General features: G+C 43.8%; 1 protein-coding gene across 5 annotated transcripts in view; it reads right to left on the bottom strand.

Annotated features, from left to right (window-relative positions):
* The window catches only part of LOC110507948 (arf-GAP with Rho-GAP domain, ANK repeat and PH domain-containing protein 1), a 156,042-nt gene that overhangs the window by 68,836 nt on the left and 65,649 nt on the right, over nucleotides 1-21,557 (bottom strand). For all 5 annotated transcript variants that reach the window (XM_036965235.1, XM_036965234.1, XM_036965236.1 and 2 more), the window contains 5 exons: nucleotides 14,064-14,278; nucleotides 12,612-12,718; nucleotides 11,922-12,121; nucleotides 11,704-11,789; nucleotides 11,209-11,391 (listed from right to left, as the gene is read on the bottom strand). In XM_036965235.1, coding sequence (XP_036821130.1) covers nucleotides 11,209-11,391; nucleotides 11,704-11,789; nucleotides 11,922-12,121; nucleotides 12,612-12,718; nucleotides 14,064-14,278 — 791 coding nt within the window. The remainder of the gene's footprint in view (nucleotides 1-11,208; nucleotides 11,392-11,703; nucleotides 11,790-11,921; nucleotides 12,122-12,611; nucleotides 12,719-14,063; nucleotides 14,279-21,557) is intronic.

Here is a 21,557-nt window from a genome sequence, read left to right as displayed (position 1 = left end):
GATAAGAGGGGGGAGCAGGAGAACAAAGGATTCATTTAGTCCAATGCATAAAGAGAGTGAGAGTGTGTGTTTCTCCCTGTGCTGTTGCATCCTGGTCCAACAATCAGAATCAGAGAGAAAACTTCCTGTATTTTGAGTTTCTTTAAATCTCTGCTGCACACACATGACACACACACATGACACACACACATGACACACACACATGACACACACACACACACACGACAAACACACATGACACACACACAGGGAGTGAGCAGCTGGTAAACTAAATCACTTAAGGAGGAAAATGGAATCACTCAAAGTCAAGTGATGTGATTCACAGACAGACACAGAGACACACAGACAGACACAGAGAGACACAGACACAGAGACAGACACAGACACAGACACAGACACAGACACAGACACAGACACAGACACAGAGACAGACACAGACACAGACAGAGATACACAGAGAGAGAGAGAGACAGAAACCGAGACAGAAACCGAGAGAGAAAGCGAGAGAGAGACAGACATACATAGACAGAGAGATATGTGCAGTTGGCATTGCTTCTGGTAACTGGGTTAAGAGGCTATTGACTGACCCAGCTAAGAGCTGTAACACTGAGGCATTCACTACACAGAAACACACACACTGAATGGAAGAGATGGGGGGGGGGGGGTAGTGGAGGGGATGGATACTGAAGGATTAAAGATACCGGAGGGGTATACTGTAGATACTGGAGGGGTATACTGTAGATACTGGAGGGGTATACTGTAGACACTGGAGGGGTATACTGTAGATACTGGAGGGGTATACTGTAGATACTGGAGGGGTATACTGTAGATACTGGAGGGGTATGGATCCTAGAGGGGTATACTGTAGACACTGGAGGGGTATACTGTAGACACTGGAGGGGTATACTGTAGATACTGGAGGGGTATGGATACTAGAGGGGTATACTGTAGATACTGGAGGGGTATACTGTAGATACTGGAGGGGTATACTGTAGATACTGGAGGGGTATGGATACTGGAGGAGTATACTGTAGATACTAGAGGGGTATACTGTAGATACCGGAGAGGTATACTGTAGATACTGGAGGGGTATACTGTAGACACTGGAGGGGTATACTGTAGATACTGGAGGGGTATGGATCCTAGAGGGGTATACTGTAGATACTGGAGGGGTATACTGTAGACACTGGAGGGGTATACTGTAGACACTGGAGGGGTATGGATCCTAGAGGGGTATACTGTAGACACTGGAGGGGTATACTGTAGATACTGGAGGGGTATGGATACTAGAGGGGTATACTGTAGATACTGGAGGGGTATACTGTAGATACTGGAGGGGTGTACTGTAGACACTGGAGGGGTATACTGTAGATACCGGAGGGGTATGGATACTAGAGGGGTATACTGTAGATACTGGAGGGGTATACTGTAGACACTGGAGGGGTATACTGTAGATACTGGAGGGGTATGGATAAAAGAGGGGTATACTGTAGATACTGGAGGGGTATACTGTAGATACCGGAGGGGTATACTGTAGATACTAGAGGGGTATACTGTAGATACTAGAGGGGTATACTGTAGATACTGGAGGGGTATGGATACTAGAGGGGTATACTGTAGATACTGGAGGGGTATACTGTAGATACTGGAGGGGTATACTGTAGATACTGGAGGGGTATACTGTAGACACTGGAGGGGTATACTGTAGACACTGGAGGGGTATACTGTAGATACTGGAGGGGTATGGATACTAGAGGGGTATACTGTAGATACTGGAGGGGTATACTGTAGATACTGGAGTGGTATGGATACTGGAGGAGTATACTGTAGATACCGGAGAGGTAGACTGTAGATACTGGAGGGGTATACTGTAGATACTGGAGGGGTATACTGTAGACACTGGAGGGGTATACTGTAGATACTGGAGGGGTATACTGTAGACACTGGAGGGGTATACTGTAGACACTGGAGGGGTATACTGTAGATACTGGAGGGGTATGGATACTAGAGGGGTATACTGTAGATACTGGAGGGGTATACTGTAGATACTGGAGGGGTATACTGTAGATACTGGAGGGGTATGGATACTGGAGGAGTATACTGTAGATACTAGAGGGGTATACTGTAGATACCGGAGGAGTATACTGTAGATACCGGAGGGGTATACTGTAGATACCAGAGGAGTATACTGTAGATACCGGAGAGGTATACTGTAGATACCGGAGAGGTATACTGTAGATACCGGAGAGGTATACTGTAGATACCGGAGGGGTATACTGTAGATACCGGAGGGGTATACTGTAGATACTAGAGGGGTATACTGTAGATACTAGAGGGGTATACTGTAGATACCGGAGGAGTATACTGTAGATACCGGAGGGGTATACTGTAGATACTGGAGGGGTATACTGTAGATACCGGAGGGGTATACCGTAGATACCGGAGGGGTATACCGTAGATACCGGAGGGGTATACTGTAGATACCGGAGGGGTATACTGTAGATACCGGAGGGGTATACTGTAGATACCGGAGGGGTATACTGTAGACACTGGAGGGGTATGGATACTGGAGGGGTATACTGTAGATACTGGAGGGGTATACTGTAGATACTGGAGGGGTATACTGTAGATACTGGAGGGGTATACTGTAGACACTGGAGGGGTATGGATACTGGAGAGGTATACTGTAGATACTGGAGGGGTATACTGTAGATACTAGAGGGGTATGGATACTGGAGGAGTATACTGTAGATACCGGAGGGATATACTGTAGATACTGGAGGGGTATACTGTAGACACTGGAGGGGTATACTGAAGACACTGGAGGGGTATACTGTAGATACTGGAGGGGTATACTGTAGATACTGGAGGGGTATACTGTAGATACTGGAGGGGTATACTGTAGATACTAGAGGGGTATACTGTAGATACTAGAGGGGTACACTGTAGATACCGGAGGGGTATACTGTAGATACCGGAGGGGTATACTGTAGATACTAGAGGGGTATACCGTAGATACCGGAGAGGTATACCGTAGATACCGGAGAGGTATACTGTAGATACCGGAGAGGTATACTGTAGATACCGGAGGGGTATACTGTAGATACCGGAGGAGTATACTGTAGGTACCGGAGGGGTATACTGTAGATACTGGAGTGGTATGGATACTGGAGGGGTATACTGTAGATACTGGAGGGGTATACCGTAGATACCGGAGGGGTATACTGTAGATACCGGAGGGGTATACTGTAGATAGTGGAGGGGTATGGATACTGCAGGGGTATACTGTAGATACTGGAGGGGTATACCGTAGATACCGGAGGGGTATATCGTAGATACCGGAGGGGTATACTGTAGATACAGGAGGGGTATACTGTAGATACCGGAGGGGTATACTGTAGACACTGGAGGGGTATGGATACTGGAGGGGTATACTGTAGATACCGGAGGGGTATACTGTAGATACTAGAGGGGTGTACTGTAGATACTAGAGGGGTGTACTGTAGATACTGGAGGGGTATGGATACTAGAGGGGTATACTGTAGATACTGGAGGGGTATACTGTAGATACTGGAGGGGTATACTGTAGACACTGGAGGGGTATACTGTAGATACTGGAGGGGTATGGATACTAGAGGGGTATACTGTAGATACTGGAGGGGTATACTGTAGATACTGGAGTGGTATGGATACTGGAGGAGTATACTGTAGATACCGGAGAGGTATACTGTAGATACTGGAGGGGTATACTGTAGATACTGGAGGGGTATACTGTAGAAGGGTATACTGTAGATACTGGAGGGGTATACTGTAGATACTGGAGGGGTATACTGTAGACACTGGAGGGGTATACTGTAGATACTGGAGGGGTATACTGTATATACTGGAGGGGTATACTGTAGACACTGGAGGGGTATACTGTAGATACCGGAGGGGTATACTGTAGATACTAGAGGGGTATACTGTAGATACCGGAGAGGTATACTGTAGATACCGGAGGGGTATACTGTAGATACCGGAGGAGTATACTGTAGATACCGGAGGAGTATACTGTAGATACTAGAGGGGTATACTGTAGATACTAGAGGGGTATACTGTAGATACTAGAGGGGTATACTGTAGATACCGGAGGAGTATACTGTAGATACCGGAGGGGTATACTGTAGATACTGGAGGGGTATGGATACTGGAGGGGTATACTGTAGATACTGGAGGAGTATACTGTAGATACCGGAGGGGTATACTGTAGATACTGGAGGGGTATGGATACTGGAGGGGTATACTGTAGATACTGGAGGGGTATACCGTAGATACCGGAGAGGTATACTGTAGATACCGGAGGGGTATACTGTAGATACCGGAGGGGTATAATGTAGATACTAGAGGGGTATACTGTAGACACTGGAGAGGTATGGATACTGGAGGGGTATACTGTAGATACTGGAGGGGTATGGATACTGGAGGGGTATACTGTAGATACTGGAGGGGTATACTGTAGATACTGGAGGGGTATACTGTAGACACTGGAGGGGTATGGATACTGGAGAGGTATACTGTAGATACTGGAGGGGTATACTGTAGATACTAGAGGGGTATGGATACTGGAGGAGTATACTGTAGATACCGGAGGGGTATACTGTAGATACTGGAGGGGTATACTGTAGATACTGGAGGGGTATACTGTAGACACTGGAGGGGTATACTGTAGACACTGGAGGGGTATACTGTAGACACTGGAGGGGTATACTGTAGATACTGGAGGGGTATGGATACTAGAGGGGTATACTGTAGATACTGGAGGGGTATACTGTAGATACTGGAGGGGTATACTGTAGATACTGGAGGGGTATGGATACTGGAGGAGTATACTGTAGATACTAGAGGGGTATACCGTAGATACCGGAGGGGTATACCGTAGATACCGGAGGGTAATACTGTAGATACCGGAGGGGTATACTGTAGATACCGGAGGGGTATGGATACTGGAGGGGTATACTGTAGATACCGGTGGGGTATACTGTAGATACTGGAGGGGTATACCGTAGATACCGGAGGGGTATACTGTAGATAGTGGAGGGGTATGGATACTGGAGGGGTATACTGTAGGTACCGGAGGGGTATACTGTAGATACTGGAGTGGTATGGATACTGGAGGGGTATACTGTAGATACTGGAGGGGTATACCGTAGATACCGGAGGGGTATACTGTAGATACCGGAGGGGTATACTGTAGATAGTGGAGGGGTATGGATACTGCAGGGGTATACTGTAGATACTGGAGGGGTATACCGTAGATACCGGAGGGGTATATCGTAGATACCGGAGGGGTATACTGTAGATACAGGAGGGGTATACTGTAGATACCGGAGGGGTATACTGTAGACACTGGAGGGGTATGGATACTGGAGGGGTATACTGTAGATACCGGAGGGGTATACTGTAGATACTAGAGGGGTGTACTGTAGATACTAGAGGGGTGTACTGTAGATACTGGAGGGGTATGGATACTAGAGGGGTATACTGTAGATACTGGAGGGGTATACTGTAGATACTGGAGGGGTATACTGTAGACACTGGAGGGGTATACTGTAGATACTGGAGGGGTATGGATACTAGAGGGGTATACTGTAGATACTGGAGGGGTATACTGTAGATACTGGAGTGGTATGGATACTGGAGGAGTATACTGTAGATACCGGAGAGGTATACTGTAGATACTGGAGGGGTATACTGTAGATACTGGAGGGGTATACTGTAGAAGGGTATACTGTAGATACTGGAGGGGTATACTGTAGATACTGGAGGGGTATACTGTAGACACTGGAGGGGTATACTGTAGATACTGGAGGGGTATACTGTATATACTGGAGGGGTATACTGTAGACACTGGAGGGGTATACTGTAGATACCGGAGGGGTATACTGTAGATACTAGAGGGGTATACTGTAGATACCGGAGAGGTATACTGTAGATACCGGAGGGGTATACTGTAGATACCGGAGGAGTATACTGTAGATACCGGAGGAGTATACTGTAGATACTAGAGGGGTATACTGTAGATACCGGAGGGGTATACTGTAGATACAGGAGGGGTATACTGTAGATACCGGAGGGGTATACTGTAGACACTGGAGGGGTATGGATACTGGAGGGGTATACTGTAGATACCGGAGGGGTATACTGTAGATACTAGAGGGGTGTACTGTAGATACTAGAGGGGTGTACTGTAGATACTGGAGGGGTATGGATACTAGAGGGGTATACTGTAGATACTGGAGGGGTATACTGTAGATACTGGAGGGGTATACTGTAGACACTGGAGGGGTATACTGTAGATACTGGAGGGGTATGGATACTAGAGGGGTATACTGTAGATACTGGAGGGGTATACTGTAGATACTGGAGTGGTATGGATACTGGAGGAGTATACTGTAGATACCGGAGAGGTATACTGTAGATACTGGAGGGGTATACTGTAGATACTGGAGGGGTATACTGTAGAAGGGTATACTGTAGATACTGGAGGGGTATACTGTAGATACTGGAGGGGTATACTGTAGACACTGGAGGGGTATACTGTAGATACTGGAGGGGTATACTGTATATACTGGAGGGGTATACTGTAGACACTGGAGGGGTATACTGTAGATACCGGAGGGGTATACTGTAGATACTAGAGGGGTATACTGTAGATACCGGAGAGGTATACTGTAGATACCGGAGGGGTATACTGTAGATACCGGAGGAGTATACTGTAGATACCGGAGGAGTATACTGTAGATACTAGAGGGGTATACTGTAGATACTAGAGGGGTATACTGTAGATACTAGAGGGGTATACTGTAGATACCGGAGGAGTATACTGTAGATACCGGAGGGGTATACTGTAGATACTGGAGGGGTATGGATACTGGAGGGGTATACTGTAGATACTGGAGGAGTATACTGTAGATACCGGAGGGGTATACTGTAGATACTGGAGGGGTATGGATACTGGAGGGGTATACTGTAGATACTGGAGGGGTATACCGTAGATACCGGAGAGGTATACTGTAGATACCGGAGGGGTATACTGTAGATACCGGAGGGGTATAATGTAGATACTAGAGGGGTATACTGTAGACACTGGAGAGGTATGGATACTGGAGGGGTATACTGTAGATACTGGAGGGGTATGGATACTGGAGGGGTATACTGTAGATACTGGAGGGGTATACTGTAGATACTGGAGGGGTATACTGTAGACACTGGAGGGGTATGGATACTGGAGAGGTATACTGTAGATACTGGAGGGGTATACTGTAGATACTAGAGGGGTATGGATACTGGAGGAGTATACTGTAGATACCGGAGGGGTATACTGTAGATACTGGAGGGGTATACTGTAGATACTGGAGGGGTATACTGTAGACACTGGAGGGGTATACTGTAGACACTGGAGGGGTATACTGTAGACACTGGAGGGGTATACTGTAGATACTGGAGGGGTATGGATACTAGAGGGGTATACTGTAGATACTGGAGGGGTATACTGTAGATACTGGAGGGGTATACTGTAGATACTGGAGGGGTATGGATACTGGAGGAGTATACTGTAGATACTAGAGGGGTATACCGTAGATACCGGAGGGGTATACCGTAGATACCGGAGGGTAATACTGTAGATACCGGAGGGGTATACTGTAGATACCGGAGGGGTATGGATACTGGAGGGGTATACTGTAGATACCGGTGGGGTATACTGTAGATACTGGAGGGGTATACCGTAGATACCGGAGGGGTATACTGTAGATAGTGGAGGGGTATGGATACTGGAGGGGTATACTGTAGATACCGGTGGGGTATACTGTAGACACTGGAGGGGTATGGATACTGGAGGGGTATACTGTAGATACTGGAGGGGTATACTGTAGACACTGGAGGGGTATACTGTAGACACTGGAGGGGTATACTGTAGATACTGGAGGGGTATGGATACTAGAGGGGTATACTGTAGATACTGGAGGGGTATACTGTAGATACTGGAGGGGTATACTGTAGATACTGGAGGGGTATGGATACTGGAGGAGTATACTGTAGATACTAGAGGGGTATACTGTAGATACCGGAGAGGTATACTGTAGATACCGGAGGGGTATACTGTAGATACCGGAGGGGTATACTGTAGATACTAGAGGGGTATACTGTAGATACTGGAGGGGTATACTGTAGATACTAGAGGGGTATACTGTAGATACCGGAGAGGTATACTGTAGATACCGGAGGGGTATACTGTAGATACCGGAGGGGTATACTGTAGATACTAGAGGGGTATACTGTACATACCGGAGAGGTATACTGTAGATACCGGAGGGGTATACTGTAGATACCGGAGGGGTATACTGTAGATACTAGAGGGGTATACCGTAGATAACGGAGAGGTATACTGTAGATACCGGAGAGGTATACTGTAGATACCGGAGGGGTATACTGTAGATACCGGAGGGGTATACTGTAGATACCGGAGGGGTATACTGTAGATACCGGAGGGGTATACTGTAGATACTAGAGGGGTATACTGTAGATACTAGAGGGGTATACTGTAGATACCGGAGGAGTATACTGTAGGTACCGGAGGGGTATACTGTAGATACTGGAGGGGTATGGATACTGGAGGGGTATACTGTAGATACTGGAGGGGTATACCGTAGATACCGGAGGGGTATACTGTAGATACCGGAGGGGTATACTGTAGATAGTGGAGGGGTATGGATACTGGAGGGGTATACTGTAGATACTGGAGGGGTATACCGTAGATACCGGAGGGGTATACCGGAGATACCGGAGGGGTATACTGTAGATACAGGAGGGGTATACTGTAGATACCGGAGGGGTATACTGTAGACACTGGAGGGGTATGGATACTGGAGGGGTATACTGTAGATACCGGAGGGGTATACTGTAGATACTAGAGGGGTGTACTGTAGATACTAGAGGGGTATACTGTAGATACTGGAGGGGTATGGATACTAGAGGGGTATACTGTAGATACTGGAGGGGTATACTGTAGATACTGGAGGGGTATACTGTAGACACTGGAGGGGTATACTGTAGATACTGGAGGGGTATACTGTAGATACTGGAGTGGTATGGATACTGGAGGAGTAAACTGTAGATACCGGAGAGGTATACTGTAGATACTGGAGGGGTATACTGTAGATACTGGAGGGGTATACTGTAGATACTAGAGGGGTATAGTGTAGATACTGGAGGGGTATACTGTAGATACTGGAGGGGTATACTGTAGACACTGGAGGGGTATACTGTAGATACTGGAGGGGTATACTGTAGATACTGGAGGGGTATACTGTAGACACTGGAGGGGTATACTGTAGACACTGGAGGGGTATACTGTAGATACTGGAGGGGTATGGATACTGGAGGGGTATACTGTAGATACTGGAGGGGTATACCGTAGATACCGGAGGGGTATACCGTAGATACCGGAGGGGTATACTGTAGATACCGGAGGGGTATACTGTAGATACCGGAGGGGTATGGATACTGGAGGGGTATACTGTAGATACCGGTGGGGTATACTGTAGATACTGGAGGGGTATACCGTAGATACCGGAGGGGTATACTGTAGATAGTGGAGGGGTATGGATACTGGAGGGGTATACTGTAGATACCGGTGGGGTATACTGTAGACACTGGAGGGGTATGGATACTGGAGGGGTATACTGTAGATACTGGAGGGGTATACCGTAGATACCGGAGGGGTATACTGTAGATAGTGGAGGGGTATGGATACTGGATGGGTATACTGTAGATACTGGAGGGGTATACCGTAGATACCGGAGGGGTATACCGTAGATACCGGAGGGGTATACTGTAGATACTAGAGGGGTATACTGTAGATACCGGAGGGGTATACTGTAGACACTGGAGGGGTATACTGTAGATACCAGAGGGGTATACTGTAGATACTGGAGGAGTATACTGTAGATACCAGAGGGGTATACTGTAGATACCGGAGGGGTATACTGTAGATACCGGAGGGGTATACTGTAGATACTGGAGGAGTATACTGTAGATACCAGAGGGGTATACTGTGGATACTGGATGAGTATACTGTAGATACCAGAGGGGTATACTATAGATACTGGAGGGGTATCTGATGGGCGACAAGAGTCTGAAGTTTAAGTTTAGACTGCAGGCTATTCCACAGGCAAGGAGCGTAAACAGGAAAAGGCAGCCATACCCAACTCTGTGGAAACCGCATGGGCCTCAAGTGTAATCCAAGCTTGAGACCTGGTTTTAGGAATTCTACTTCTAATATTGATGAGTGATGATAAATAAGAAGGTAGTTTATTCAGAAGTGCTTTATAGACAAACACGAGAGCATGTTGTTCTCGTCTCATGGACAGGGAAGTCCAACCCACATTTTGATATAAAACACAGTGGTGATATCTGTATCTAGCACCCGTAATAAACTTAAGTGCGCAATGAAAAGTAGCATCCAGTTGTTGCCGTAACATTAATGTAGATAATATCCCCATGATCTGTAACAGACATAAAAGTAGCTTGCACAATTTATTTTATATTTGTAGAGGACAAACATGTCCTGTTTCTACAGAGGAAGCCTAGCTTAATTTTTAGCCGTTTTTCAAAGTTCGCCAACATGCATTTTAATAGACAGTTCATCATCCAATCATATCCCTAAGTATTTATATGCAGAGACCTGATTCATTTGAGAACCATCTAAGCTCGTAAGTGCAAGTGTATTTTCAACCAACTTTTTGAACCTAGTAAAAATCATAAAATGTGTTTTCTTTGCATTTAAAACAAGTTTCAGCTGTATTAAAGACCCGTGTAATATCTTAAAATCTGTCTCCGATAGTGATAATGCTTGGTCAACCGTTGAAGCGAGTACATGACAGAGTCATCTGCAAATAAATTAATTTGACACGTTCTTATCTCATCACCGATATTGTTTATGTAGAAAGTGAACATAGACACTGTAGGGGTATGGATACTGGTAGGGTTAAGGTTAGGTTGGAGATAGGTCAGATTAGGGTTATATAAAGGGTTAAATTAGAGGTTGGTCAGATAAGAGTTATATAAAGGGTTAAATTAGAGGTAGGTCAGATTAGGGTTATATAAAGGGTTAAATTAAGGTTAGGTTGGAGGTAGGTCCGACTAGGGTTATGTAAAGGTTGTTCTTACGTTGTTGAGCTCTCTCTGGTTGCCGTAGAGGGGGTGATATTTGCGGTATTTGCCTTGTCTGTATTTGGAGCTGATGAATCGGCGGCGGTCTTCGCAGCAGCTGGTCGGACTCAGCGCCTCGCTGGGAGGGACGTTCGCCGCCCAGAACCTGTTCAGACGCTCGTTTCCTAGCAACAGGAACACCTGGGGGACAGGTGAGGGGGAGGTTAGATAGGGACACCAAATCTCTGTCTGTGTGTCTGTTTTAGTATTCTTGTGAGTACCAGAAGTCTTGACAAGAATATTAAAACAACTAAAATTCTGATTAATGAGGACACTTGTAAAAATACTATTTTAGGCTTAGGGGTCAGGGGTCAGGGTTAGAATTAGGGGTTAATGTTTTAGGGTTAGGGAAAATAGGAGTTTGAATGGGAATCAATTGTTGGTCCTCCAAAAGTCCTCACAAGTCTAGTAAGACATAGTTGTGTGTGTGTGTGTGTGTGTGTGTGTGTGTACCTGTATAAGCTCCTCTGTCCACACCTTCCTGTCCATCTTCAGACTGCGCACCTTAGAGATGCTGGGGCCCAAACCCCGATGCTCTCCTACAACACACACACAAGCAAAAAATACATAATTCTATGACTGCATTCTGTGTATAATAGAGAAACCGGTCCAACCAAAGGTCAGTGGATCTGAAAGTTCTACAGCTATCTGATGACAGTAAACATACTGACCTGCACAGCGTTTGCAGACCACCACACACAGGTTGATGGCAGCCCACTCAGGTTTGGCGGCGCCACAGTCGGCACAGCAACCGTTGCTAGGCTCCGCCCAGATTTGATTAGCCACCTCGCTATTGGACAGAGCTTCTCCAATTGCGTCACGCATTGCTTCTACCCACTGCTCCTTATGTTGTTCCGAATCCGCTAGAAAACTACACACACACACACACAGAGTCTTGAACAGCTAACCTTGTGGAGACACATAATTCAGACACATTATTATTATATATTTCTAACCCTAGCTCCTAAACCTAATTCTAACCCTAGCTCCTAAACCTAATTTTACCTCCTAAACCTAATTCTAGTTCCTAAACCTAATTCTAACCCTAGCTCCTAAACCTAATTCTAGCTCCTAAACCTAATTCTAACCCTAGCTCCTAAACCTAACCCTAGCTCCTAAACCTAATTCTAACCCTAACCCCTAAACCTAATTCTAGCTCCTAAACCTAATTCTAACTCCTAAACCTAATTCTAACTCCTAAACCTAATTCTAACCTTGACCCCAAGTCTCTGAACACTGAGAAATGTCGGACCTCTCACACTCACACACACACACACACACACAGTAATCCGGTCAAGCTGAACACTCCCTCTCTAACCTTGCTGTTTGTGTGTGTGCGTGTGTGGTGTATGGGTGTAAACCTGAAGATGCGGTAGGGTGTGGTCAAATCAAAACTGCGGCGGTCAGTGACTTTCACGTTTCCTACATTCATGTCGATAGACGTGATACCGATGCCAAGGCGGTAGTCCTGGAAACAGAACACACACACACATCACACAGCTGACATCACCCACTACAACCATGATCAGAGCTGGGTTGAAATATATGCATATTTAAGTATTTGGTATTTAGTGCGTCTTTACACAGGCAGTCTTGCTAAAATGTAAAAAATAAAGTTTTTTTTTTTTACTGTTTTTGCTTTGTCAGTATAGGGTACAGTGTGTAGATTGATGAGGGGAAAAAAAGATTTAATACATTTTAGAATAAGGCTGTAACGTAACAAAATGTGGAAAAAGTCAAGGCGTCAGAATACTTTGCGAATGCACTGTATATACAAAATAATATATATGGGGGATTGGAAATGATGCAGACAATTACATTGCTGGAAACTACAATCTATCTGCCATATTAAAGCTGATCTACCCCCTAAATAAATTGGTTTGAAATCTTCCTAGAAGTGACACAGGGTTGACGGAGAGACACTTGAATTTTGGCACTTTACTTTAAGCCTTTATTGAATTCTCCATTTGGTCTGTATTAAAGGGCACTTCATGTAACATAACAGGCTTTCAAAATACTATTATTGGGGGGGGGGGGGGGGGGGGGGGGGGCACTTCTCAAATGCATACTCAGTTTGTACATACTTCGAAGCATGCATCGATGCCAGCTTCAACGGAAAGTATGCAAAGAAATATGACACAACCTCGTAAAAAATAACGCAAAATGTATTGGCGGACATTATTTGAGTTAAAGCGCGAGAAATGTTGCCTATTCACATCTCATATGTTGCCTGATTACAATATTTTATCTTGATAAGTTAATAAATAAATGCTTTGTTAATTTTGGCATGTTTAACTGCCTACGTACCGTAGATCACAAGCCCCATAATAAGTCAATAGGGCAAACTGGCTGGCTACTAGTACTGTTAGCTAGCCAGATAGAATTGGTAGCTAGCTACCCACGAAGAATTGACATCAATACAGTAGGGGGAGGAGCAGCGTGAGGTAATACAGTAGGGGGAGGAGCAGCGTGAGGTAATACAGTATGGGGAGGAGCAGCGTGAGGTAATACAGTAGGGGGAGGAGCAGCGTGAGGTAATACAGTAGGGGGAGGAGCAGCGTGAGGTAATACAGTAGGGGGAGTGCGAGTGGTTCTCAAATGTAATGTTTTATGCGTTCTTCATACTCTCGTCCTCACAACAACGTACTCAAGAGAATGTGGTTGGAGAATGCACTCAAAGCATGAGCGTGTGGAGCACGGTAGTGTTGGTATTGAGAAACACCCATTGTTTCAAATAGCCCTTGGACCAAACAGACTAGGGTTTAAATGCATGGAGTATGTACATATTTGTCTTTGAAAACACACACACACACCTCCATGTTCTTGTAGAGGAAGACCTTGTCTCCGGAGACGACTGTGTAGAGTTTGGAGCGCAGGCCCCTCAGCTCCAGGTAGCCCTGCTGTTCAGGGGTCAGGGGTGAACCAGGGGTCAGAAAGGAGGGCGGGACCAATGAGGTCATCTCCCTGCTGCCTTCCTGGCGCCCCCTAGTGAAGTTCTGCAGCACTGCCACCCACTCATTCCTCTCAGCTACACACACACACACACACGAAGAGTGATTTAGCATGCAGCAGCGTGATATGAACAGCTTGATGCTGATGTCTGCATTATGGGCAGATGAGTTGCTGTTTCTACAGTTCTCATTTTCATCCCGATGGGGCTGATTCAGGACGGGTGGGTTTCAGGTTTGCCGTTTTGTGTTAAGAAAAAAAACAACTGTGTGTGTCTTTTCACCTTCCAGCTGACACAGTCTCTCTCAGCAGCAGCTGCAGACACTAGCAGTGCCACGATTACAATATCGGCTGGGCCAGAGACATTTGTTGCCATGATGAAAGTATTTTTTCTGATTTAAATGTTTCAAATTTCCATAACATTAGGCTGGAGTGCACTGGGGACAATGATGATCCCCGAGACAGCGAATCAGAAGAATTCATGTTCTAATGGCATCTATTAACGCCCACACAGCCTAACAAAATACACCCATATTGGGGGCCCTTGTAAAATACACCCACCCACCTTGGGGGCTCTTGTAAAATACACCCACCCACCTTGGGGGCCCTTGTAAAATACACCCACCCACCTTGGGGGCCCTTGTAAACTACCCAAAATACACCCACCCACCTTGGTGGACCTTGTAAAATACACCCACCCATATTGGGGGCCCTTGTAAAATACACCCACCCACCTTGGTGGACCTTGTAAAATACACCCACCCACCTTGGGGGCCCTTGTAAACTACCCAAAATACACCCACCCACCTTGGGGGCCCTTGTAAAATACACCCACCCACCTTGGGGGCCCTTGTAAACTACCCAAAATACACCCACCCACCTTGGCGGCCCTTGTAAACTACCCAAAGTACACCCACCCACCTTGGGGGCCCTTGTAAACTACCCAAAGTACACGCACCCACCTTGGGGGCCCTTGTAAACTACCCAAAGTACACCCACCCACCTTGGGGGCCCTTGTAAACTACCCAAAGTACACGCACCCACCTTGGGGGCCCTTGTAAACTACCCAAAGTACACACACCCACCTTGGTGGACCTTGTAAACTACCCAAAGTACACACACCCAACTTGGTGGACCTTGTAAAATACACCCACCCACATTGGGGGCCCTTGTAAACTACCCAAAATACACCCACCCACCTTAGCGGCCCTTGTAAACTACCCAAAGTACACCCACCCACCTTGGCGGCCCTTGTAAACTACCCAAAGTACACCCACCCACCTTGGCGGCCCTTGTAAACTACCCAAAGTACACCCACCCACCTTGGCGGCCCTTGTAAACTACCCAAAGTACACCCACCCACCTTGGCGGCCCTTGTAAACTACCCAAAGTACACACACCCAACTTGGTGGACCTTGTAAAATACACCCACCCACATTGGGGGCCCTTGTAAACTACCCAAAATACACCCACCCACCTTAGCGGCCCTTGTAAACTACCCAAAGTACACCCACCCACCTTGGCGGCCCTTGTAAACTACCCAAAGTACACCCACCCACCTTGGGGGCCCTTGTAAACTACCCAAAGTACACCCACCCACCTTGGCGGCCCTTGTAAACTACCCAAAGTACACCCACCCACCTTGGCGGCCCTTGTAAACTACCCAAAGTACACCCACCCACCTTGGCGGCCCTTGTAAACTACCCAAAGTACACCCACCCACCTTGGCGGCCCTTGTAAACTACCCAAAGTACACCCACCCACCTTGGGGGCCCTTGTAAACTACCCAAAGTACACGCACCCACCTTGGGGGCCCTTGTAAACTACCCAAAGTACACCCACCCACCTTGGGGGCCCTTGTAAACTACCCAAAGTACACGCACCCACCTTGGGGGCCCTTGTAAACTACCCAAAGTACACACACCCAACTTGGTGGACCTTGTAAAATACACCCACCCACATTGGGGGCCCTTGTAAACTACCCAAAATACACCCACCCACCTTAGCGGCCCTTGTAAACTACCCAAAGTACACCCACCCACCTTGGCGGCCCTTGTAAACTACCCAAAGTACACCCACCCACCTTGGCGGCCCTTGTAAACTACCCAAAGTACACCCACCCACCTTGGCGGCCCTTGTAAACTACCCAAAGTACACCCACCCACCTTGGCGGCCCTTGTAAACTACCCAAAGTACACCCACCCACCTTGGCGGCCCTTGTAAACTACCCAAAGTACACCCACCCACCTTGGCGGCCCTTGTAAACTACCCAAAGTACACCCACCCACCTTGGCGGCCCTTGTAAACTACCCAAAGTACACCCACCCACCTTGGGGGCCCTTGTAAACTACCCAAAGTACACCCATAACCGATACAAATGTTTTACTAATCAAACATGCATTCAAAAGACGGGGCTTTTAAGAGATTATTCTAGTTAATCATTTAATGTTTAATTGATCAAAGGCTCCCTTTGTTATTTATTTCAGAATAAAATGCTTGGCTGTATTTAAAGGCGTGAATGACTCGTATGCTGTGTAATTAGTCTACATGAATGATTGATTATATTGAAGTTAAGACCGATGAAACAGGACCCGCTCTCACAGCTTGATAGTCTATAGTAGCCTTACATAATCTATGACGGCTCCTCTTTCAGCCAAATATGTATTTGCCTGTCATAGCCTGAGGGACACTGAATAATAACATCTGCATAGTAAATAGTAACTTACTTATTACTAGTATTATTCTTATTACTATTATTGTTAATTCTATTATTATTGTTGTTTATCATTCCAAAATGTAGTGGAACGGTTAGCAGGGTGATGGTAATGGTAGTAGTGTGGTGGTGGTAGTTGTAATGATGACGGTAGTTGTAATGATGACGGTAGTTGTAATGATGACGGTAGTTGTAATGATGACGGTAGTTGTAATGATGACGGTAGTTGTAATGATGACGGTAGTTGTAATGATGACGGTAGTTGTAATGATGACGGTAGTAGTAATGATGACGGTAGTAGTAATGATGACGGTAGTTGTAATGATGATGGTAGTTGTAATGATGATGGTAGTTGTAATGATGATGGTAGTAGTAATGATGATGGTAGTAGTAATGATTATGATGGTAGTAGTAATGATGATGGTAGTTGTAATGATGATGGTAGTAGTAATGATGATGGTAGTTGTAATGATGATGGCAGTTGTAATGATGATGGTAGTTGTAATGATGATGGTAGTAGTAATGATGATGGTAGTAGTAATGATGATGGTAGTAGTAATGATGATGGTAGTAGTAATGATGATGGTAGTGGTAATGATGATGGTAGTTGTAATGATGATGGTAGTTGTAATGATGATGGTAGTTGTAATGATGATGGTAGTAGTAATGATGATGGTAGTTGTAAAGATGATGGTAGAAGTAATGATGGTAGTGGTAATGATGATGGTAGTTGTAATGATGATGGTAGTAGTAATGATGATGGTAGTTGTAATGATGATGGTAGTAGTAATGATGATGGTAGTAGTAATGATGAGGGTAGTTGTAATGATGAGGGTAGTTGTAATGATGATGGTAGTAGTAATGATGATGGTAGTTGTAATGATGATGGTAGTAGTAATGATGATGGTAGTAGTAATAATGAGGGTAGTTGTAATGATGATGGTAGTAGTAATGATGATGGTAGTTGTAATGATGATGGTAGTAGTAATGATGATGGTAGTAGTAATAATGAGGGTAGTTGTAATGATGATGGTAGTTGTAATGATGATGGTAGTTGTAATGATGGTAGTAATAATGATGATGGTAGAAGTAATGATGATGGTAGTTGTAATGATGATGGTAGTAGTAATGATGATGGTAGTAGTAATGATGATGATGGTAGTAGTAATGATGATGATGGTAGTAGTAATGATGATGGTAGTTGTAATGATGATGGTAGTAGTAATGATGATGGTAGTTGTAATGATGATGGCAGTTGTAATGATGATGGTAGTTGTAATGATGATGGTAGTAGTAATGATGATGGTAGTAGTAATGATGATGGTAGTAGTAATGATGATGGTAGTAGTAATGATGATGGTAGTGGTAATGATGATGGTAGTTGTAATGATGATGGTAGTTGTAATGATGATGGTAGTTGTAATGATGATGGTAGTTGTAATGATGATGGTAGTAGTAATGATGATGATGGTAGTTGTAAAGATGATGGTAGAAGTAATGATGGTAGTGGTAATGATGATGGTAGTTGTAATGATGATGGTAGTAGTAATGATGATGGTAGTTGTAATGATGATGGTAGTAGTAATGATGATGGTAGTAGTAATGATGAGGGTAGTTGTAATGATGATGGTAGTAGTAATGATGATGGTAGTTGTAATGATGATGGTAGTAGTAATGATGATGGTAGTAGTAATAATGAGGGTAGTTGTAATGATGATGGTAGTAGTAATGATGATGGTAGTTGTAATGATGATGGTAGTAGTAATAATGAGGGTAGTTGTAATGATGATGGTAGTTGTAATGATGATGGTAGTTGTAATGATGGTAGTAATAATGATGATGGTAGAAGTAATGATGATGGTAGTTGTAATGATGATGGTAGTAGTAATGATGATGGTAGTAGTAATGATGATAGTAGTAATGATGATGGTGGTAGAAGTAATGATGGTAGTGGTAATGATGATGGTAGTTGTAATGATGGTAGTAGTAATGATGATGGTAGTAGTAATAATGAGGGTAGTTGTAATGATGGTAGTAGTAATGATGATGGTAGTAGTAATGATGATGGTAGTAGTAATGATGATGGTAGTTGTAATGATGATGGTAGTTGTAATGATGATGGTAGTAGAAATGATGATGGTAGTAGTAATGATGATGGTAGTAGTAATGATGATGGTAGTAGTAATGATGATGGTAGTTGTAATGATGATGGTAGTTGTAATGATGATGGTAGTTGTAATGATGATGGTAGTAGTAATGATGATGGTAGTAGTAATGATGATGGTAGTTGTAATGATGATGGTAGTGGTAATGATGATGGTAGTGGTAATGATGATGGTAGTTGTAATGATGATGGTAGTTGTAATGATGATGGTAGTTGTAATGATGATGGTTGTTGTAATGATGGTAGTGGTAATGATGATGGTAGTTGTAATGATGATGGTAGTGGTAATGATGATGGTAGTTGTAATGATGATGGTAGTTGTAATGATGATGGTAGTTGTATGATGGTAGTTGTAATGATGATGGTAGTCGTAATGATGATGGTTGTTGTATGGTGGTAGTAATAATGATGATGGTAGTTGTAATGATGATGGTAGTTGTAATGATGATGGTAGTAGTAATGATGATGGTAGTTGTAAAGATGATGGTAGAAGTAATGATGGTAGTGGTAATGATGATGGTAGTTGTAATGATGATGGTAGTTGTAATGATGATGGTAGTAGTAATGATGATGGTAGTTGTAAAGATGATGGTAGAAGTAATGATGGTAGTGGTAATGATGATGGTAGTTGTAATGATGATGTAGTAGTAATGATGATGGTAGTTGTAATGATGATGGTAGTAGTAATGATGATGGTAGTAGTAATAATGAGGGTAGTTGTAATGATGATGGTAGTTGTAATGATGATGGTAGTTGTAATGATGATGGTAGTTGTAATGATGATGGTAGTAGTAATGATGATGGTAGTAGTAATAATGAGGGTAGTTGTAATGATGATGGTAGTTGTAATGATGATGGTAGTTGTAATGATGATGGTAGTAGTAATGATGATGGTAGTAGTAATAATGAGGGTAGTTGTAATAATGAGGGTAGTTGTAATGATGATGGTAGTTGTAATGATGATGGTAGTTGTAATGATGATGGTAGTAATAATGATGATGGTAGAAGTAATGATGATGGTAGTTGTAATGATGATGGTAGTAGTAATGATGATGGTAGTAGTAATAATGAGGGTAGTTGTAATGATGGTAGTAGTAATGATGATGGTAGTAGTAATGATGATGGTAGTAGTAATGATGATGGTAGTTGTAATGATGATGGTAGTAGTAATGATGATGGTAGTAGTAATGATGATGGTAGTAGTAATGATGATGGTAGTAGTAATGATGATGGTAGTTGTAATGATGATGGTAGTTGTAATGATGATGGTAGTTGTAATGATGATGGTAGTTGTAATGATGATGGTAGTTGTAATGATGTGGTAGTAGTAAAGATGATGGTAGTTGTAATGATGATGGTAGTTGTAATGATGATGGTAGTTGTAATGATGATGGTAGTGGTAATGATGATGGTAATGGTAATGATGATGGTAGTTGTAATGATGATGGTAGTTGTAATGATGATGGTTGTTGTAATGATGGTAGTGGTAATGATGATGGTAGTTGTAATGATGATGGTAGTGGTAATGATGATGGTAGTTGTAATGATGATGGTAGTTGTATGATGGTAGTTGTAATGATGATGGTAGTCGTAATGATGATGGTTGTTGTATGATGGTAGTAATAATGATAATGGTAGTTGTAATGATGATGGTAGTTGTATGATGATGGTAGTTGTAATGATGATGGTAGTAGTAATGATGATGGTAGTAGTAATGATGATGGTAGTTGTAATGATGATGGTAGTTGTAATGATGGTAGTACAAATGATGATGGTAGTTGTAATGATGATGGTTGTTGTAATGAAGGTAGTACAAATGATGATGGTAGTTGTAATGATGATGGTAGTTGTATGATGGTAGAAGTAATGAAGATGGTAGTTGTTATGATGATGGTTGTTGTAATGATGGTAGTAGTAATGATGATGGTAGTAGTAATGATGATGGTAGTTGTAATGATGATGGTGGTAGAAGTAATGATGGTAGTTGTAATGATGATGGTAGTAGTAATGATGATGGTAGTTGTATGATGATGGTTGTTGTAATGATGGTAGTGGTAATGATGATGGTAGTTGTAATGATGATGGTAGTTGTAATGATGATGGTTGTTGTAATGATGGTAGTTGTAATGATGATAGTAGTTGTAATGATGATGGTAGTTGTAATGATGATAGTAGTTGTAATGATGATGGTAGTTGTATGATGGTAGTTGTATGATGGTAGAAGAAATGAAGATGGTAGTTGTAATGATGATAGTAGTTGTATGATGGTAGTTGTATGATGGTAGAAGAAATGAAGATGGAAGTGGTAATGATGATGGTAGTGGTAATGATGATGGTAGTGGTAATGATGATGGTAGTGGTAATGATGATGGTAGTGGTAATGATGATGGTAGTGGTAATGATGATGGTAGTGGTAATGATGATGGTAGTTGTAATGATGATGGTAGTTGTATGATGGAAGTTGTAATGATGATGGTTGTT

Source organism: Oncorhynchus mykiss, chromosome 27, assembly GCF_013265735.2.
Source record: "Oncorhynchus mykiss isolate Arlee chromosome 27, USDA_OmykA_1.1, whole genome shotgun sequence".
NCBI lineage: Eukaryota > Metazoa > Chordata > Actinopteri > Salmoniformes > Salmonidae > Oncorhynchus > Oncorhynchus mykiss.
This window is presented reverse-complemented; position numbering and strand designations above follow the sequence as displayed.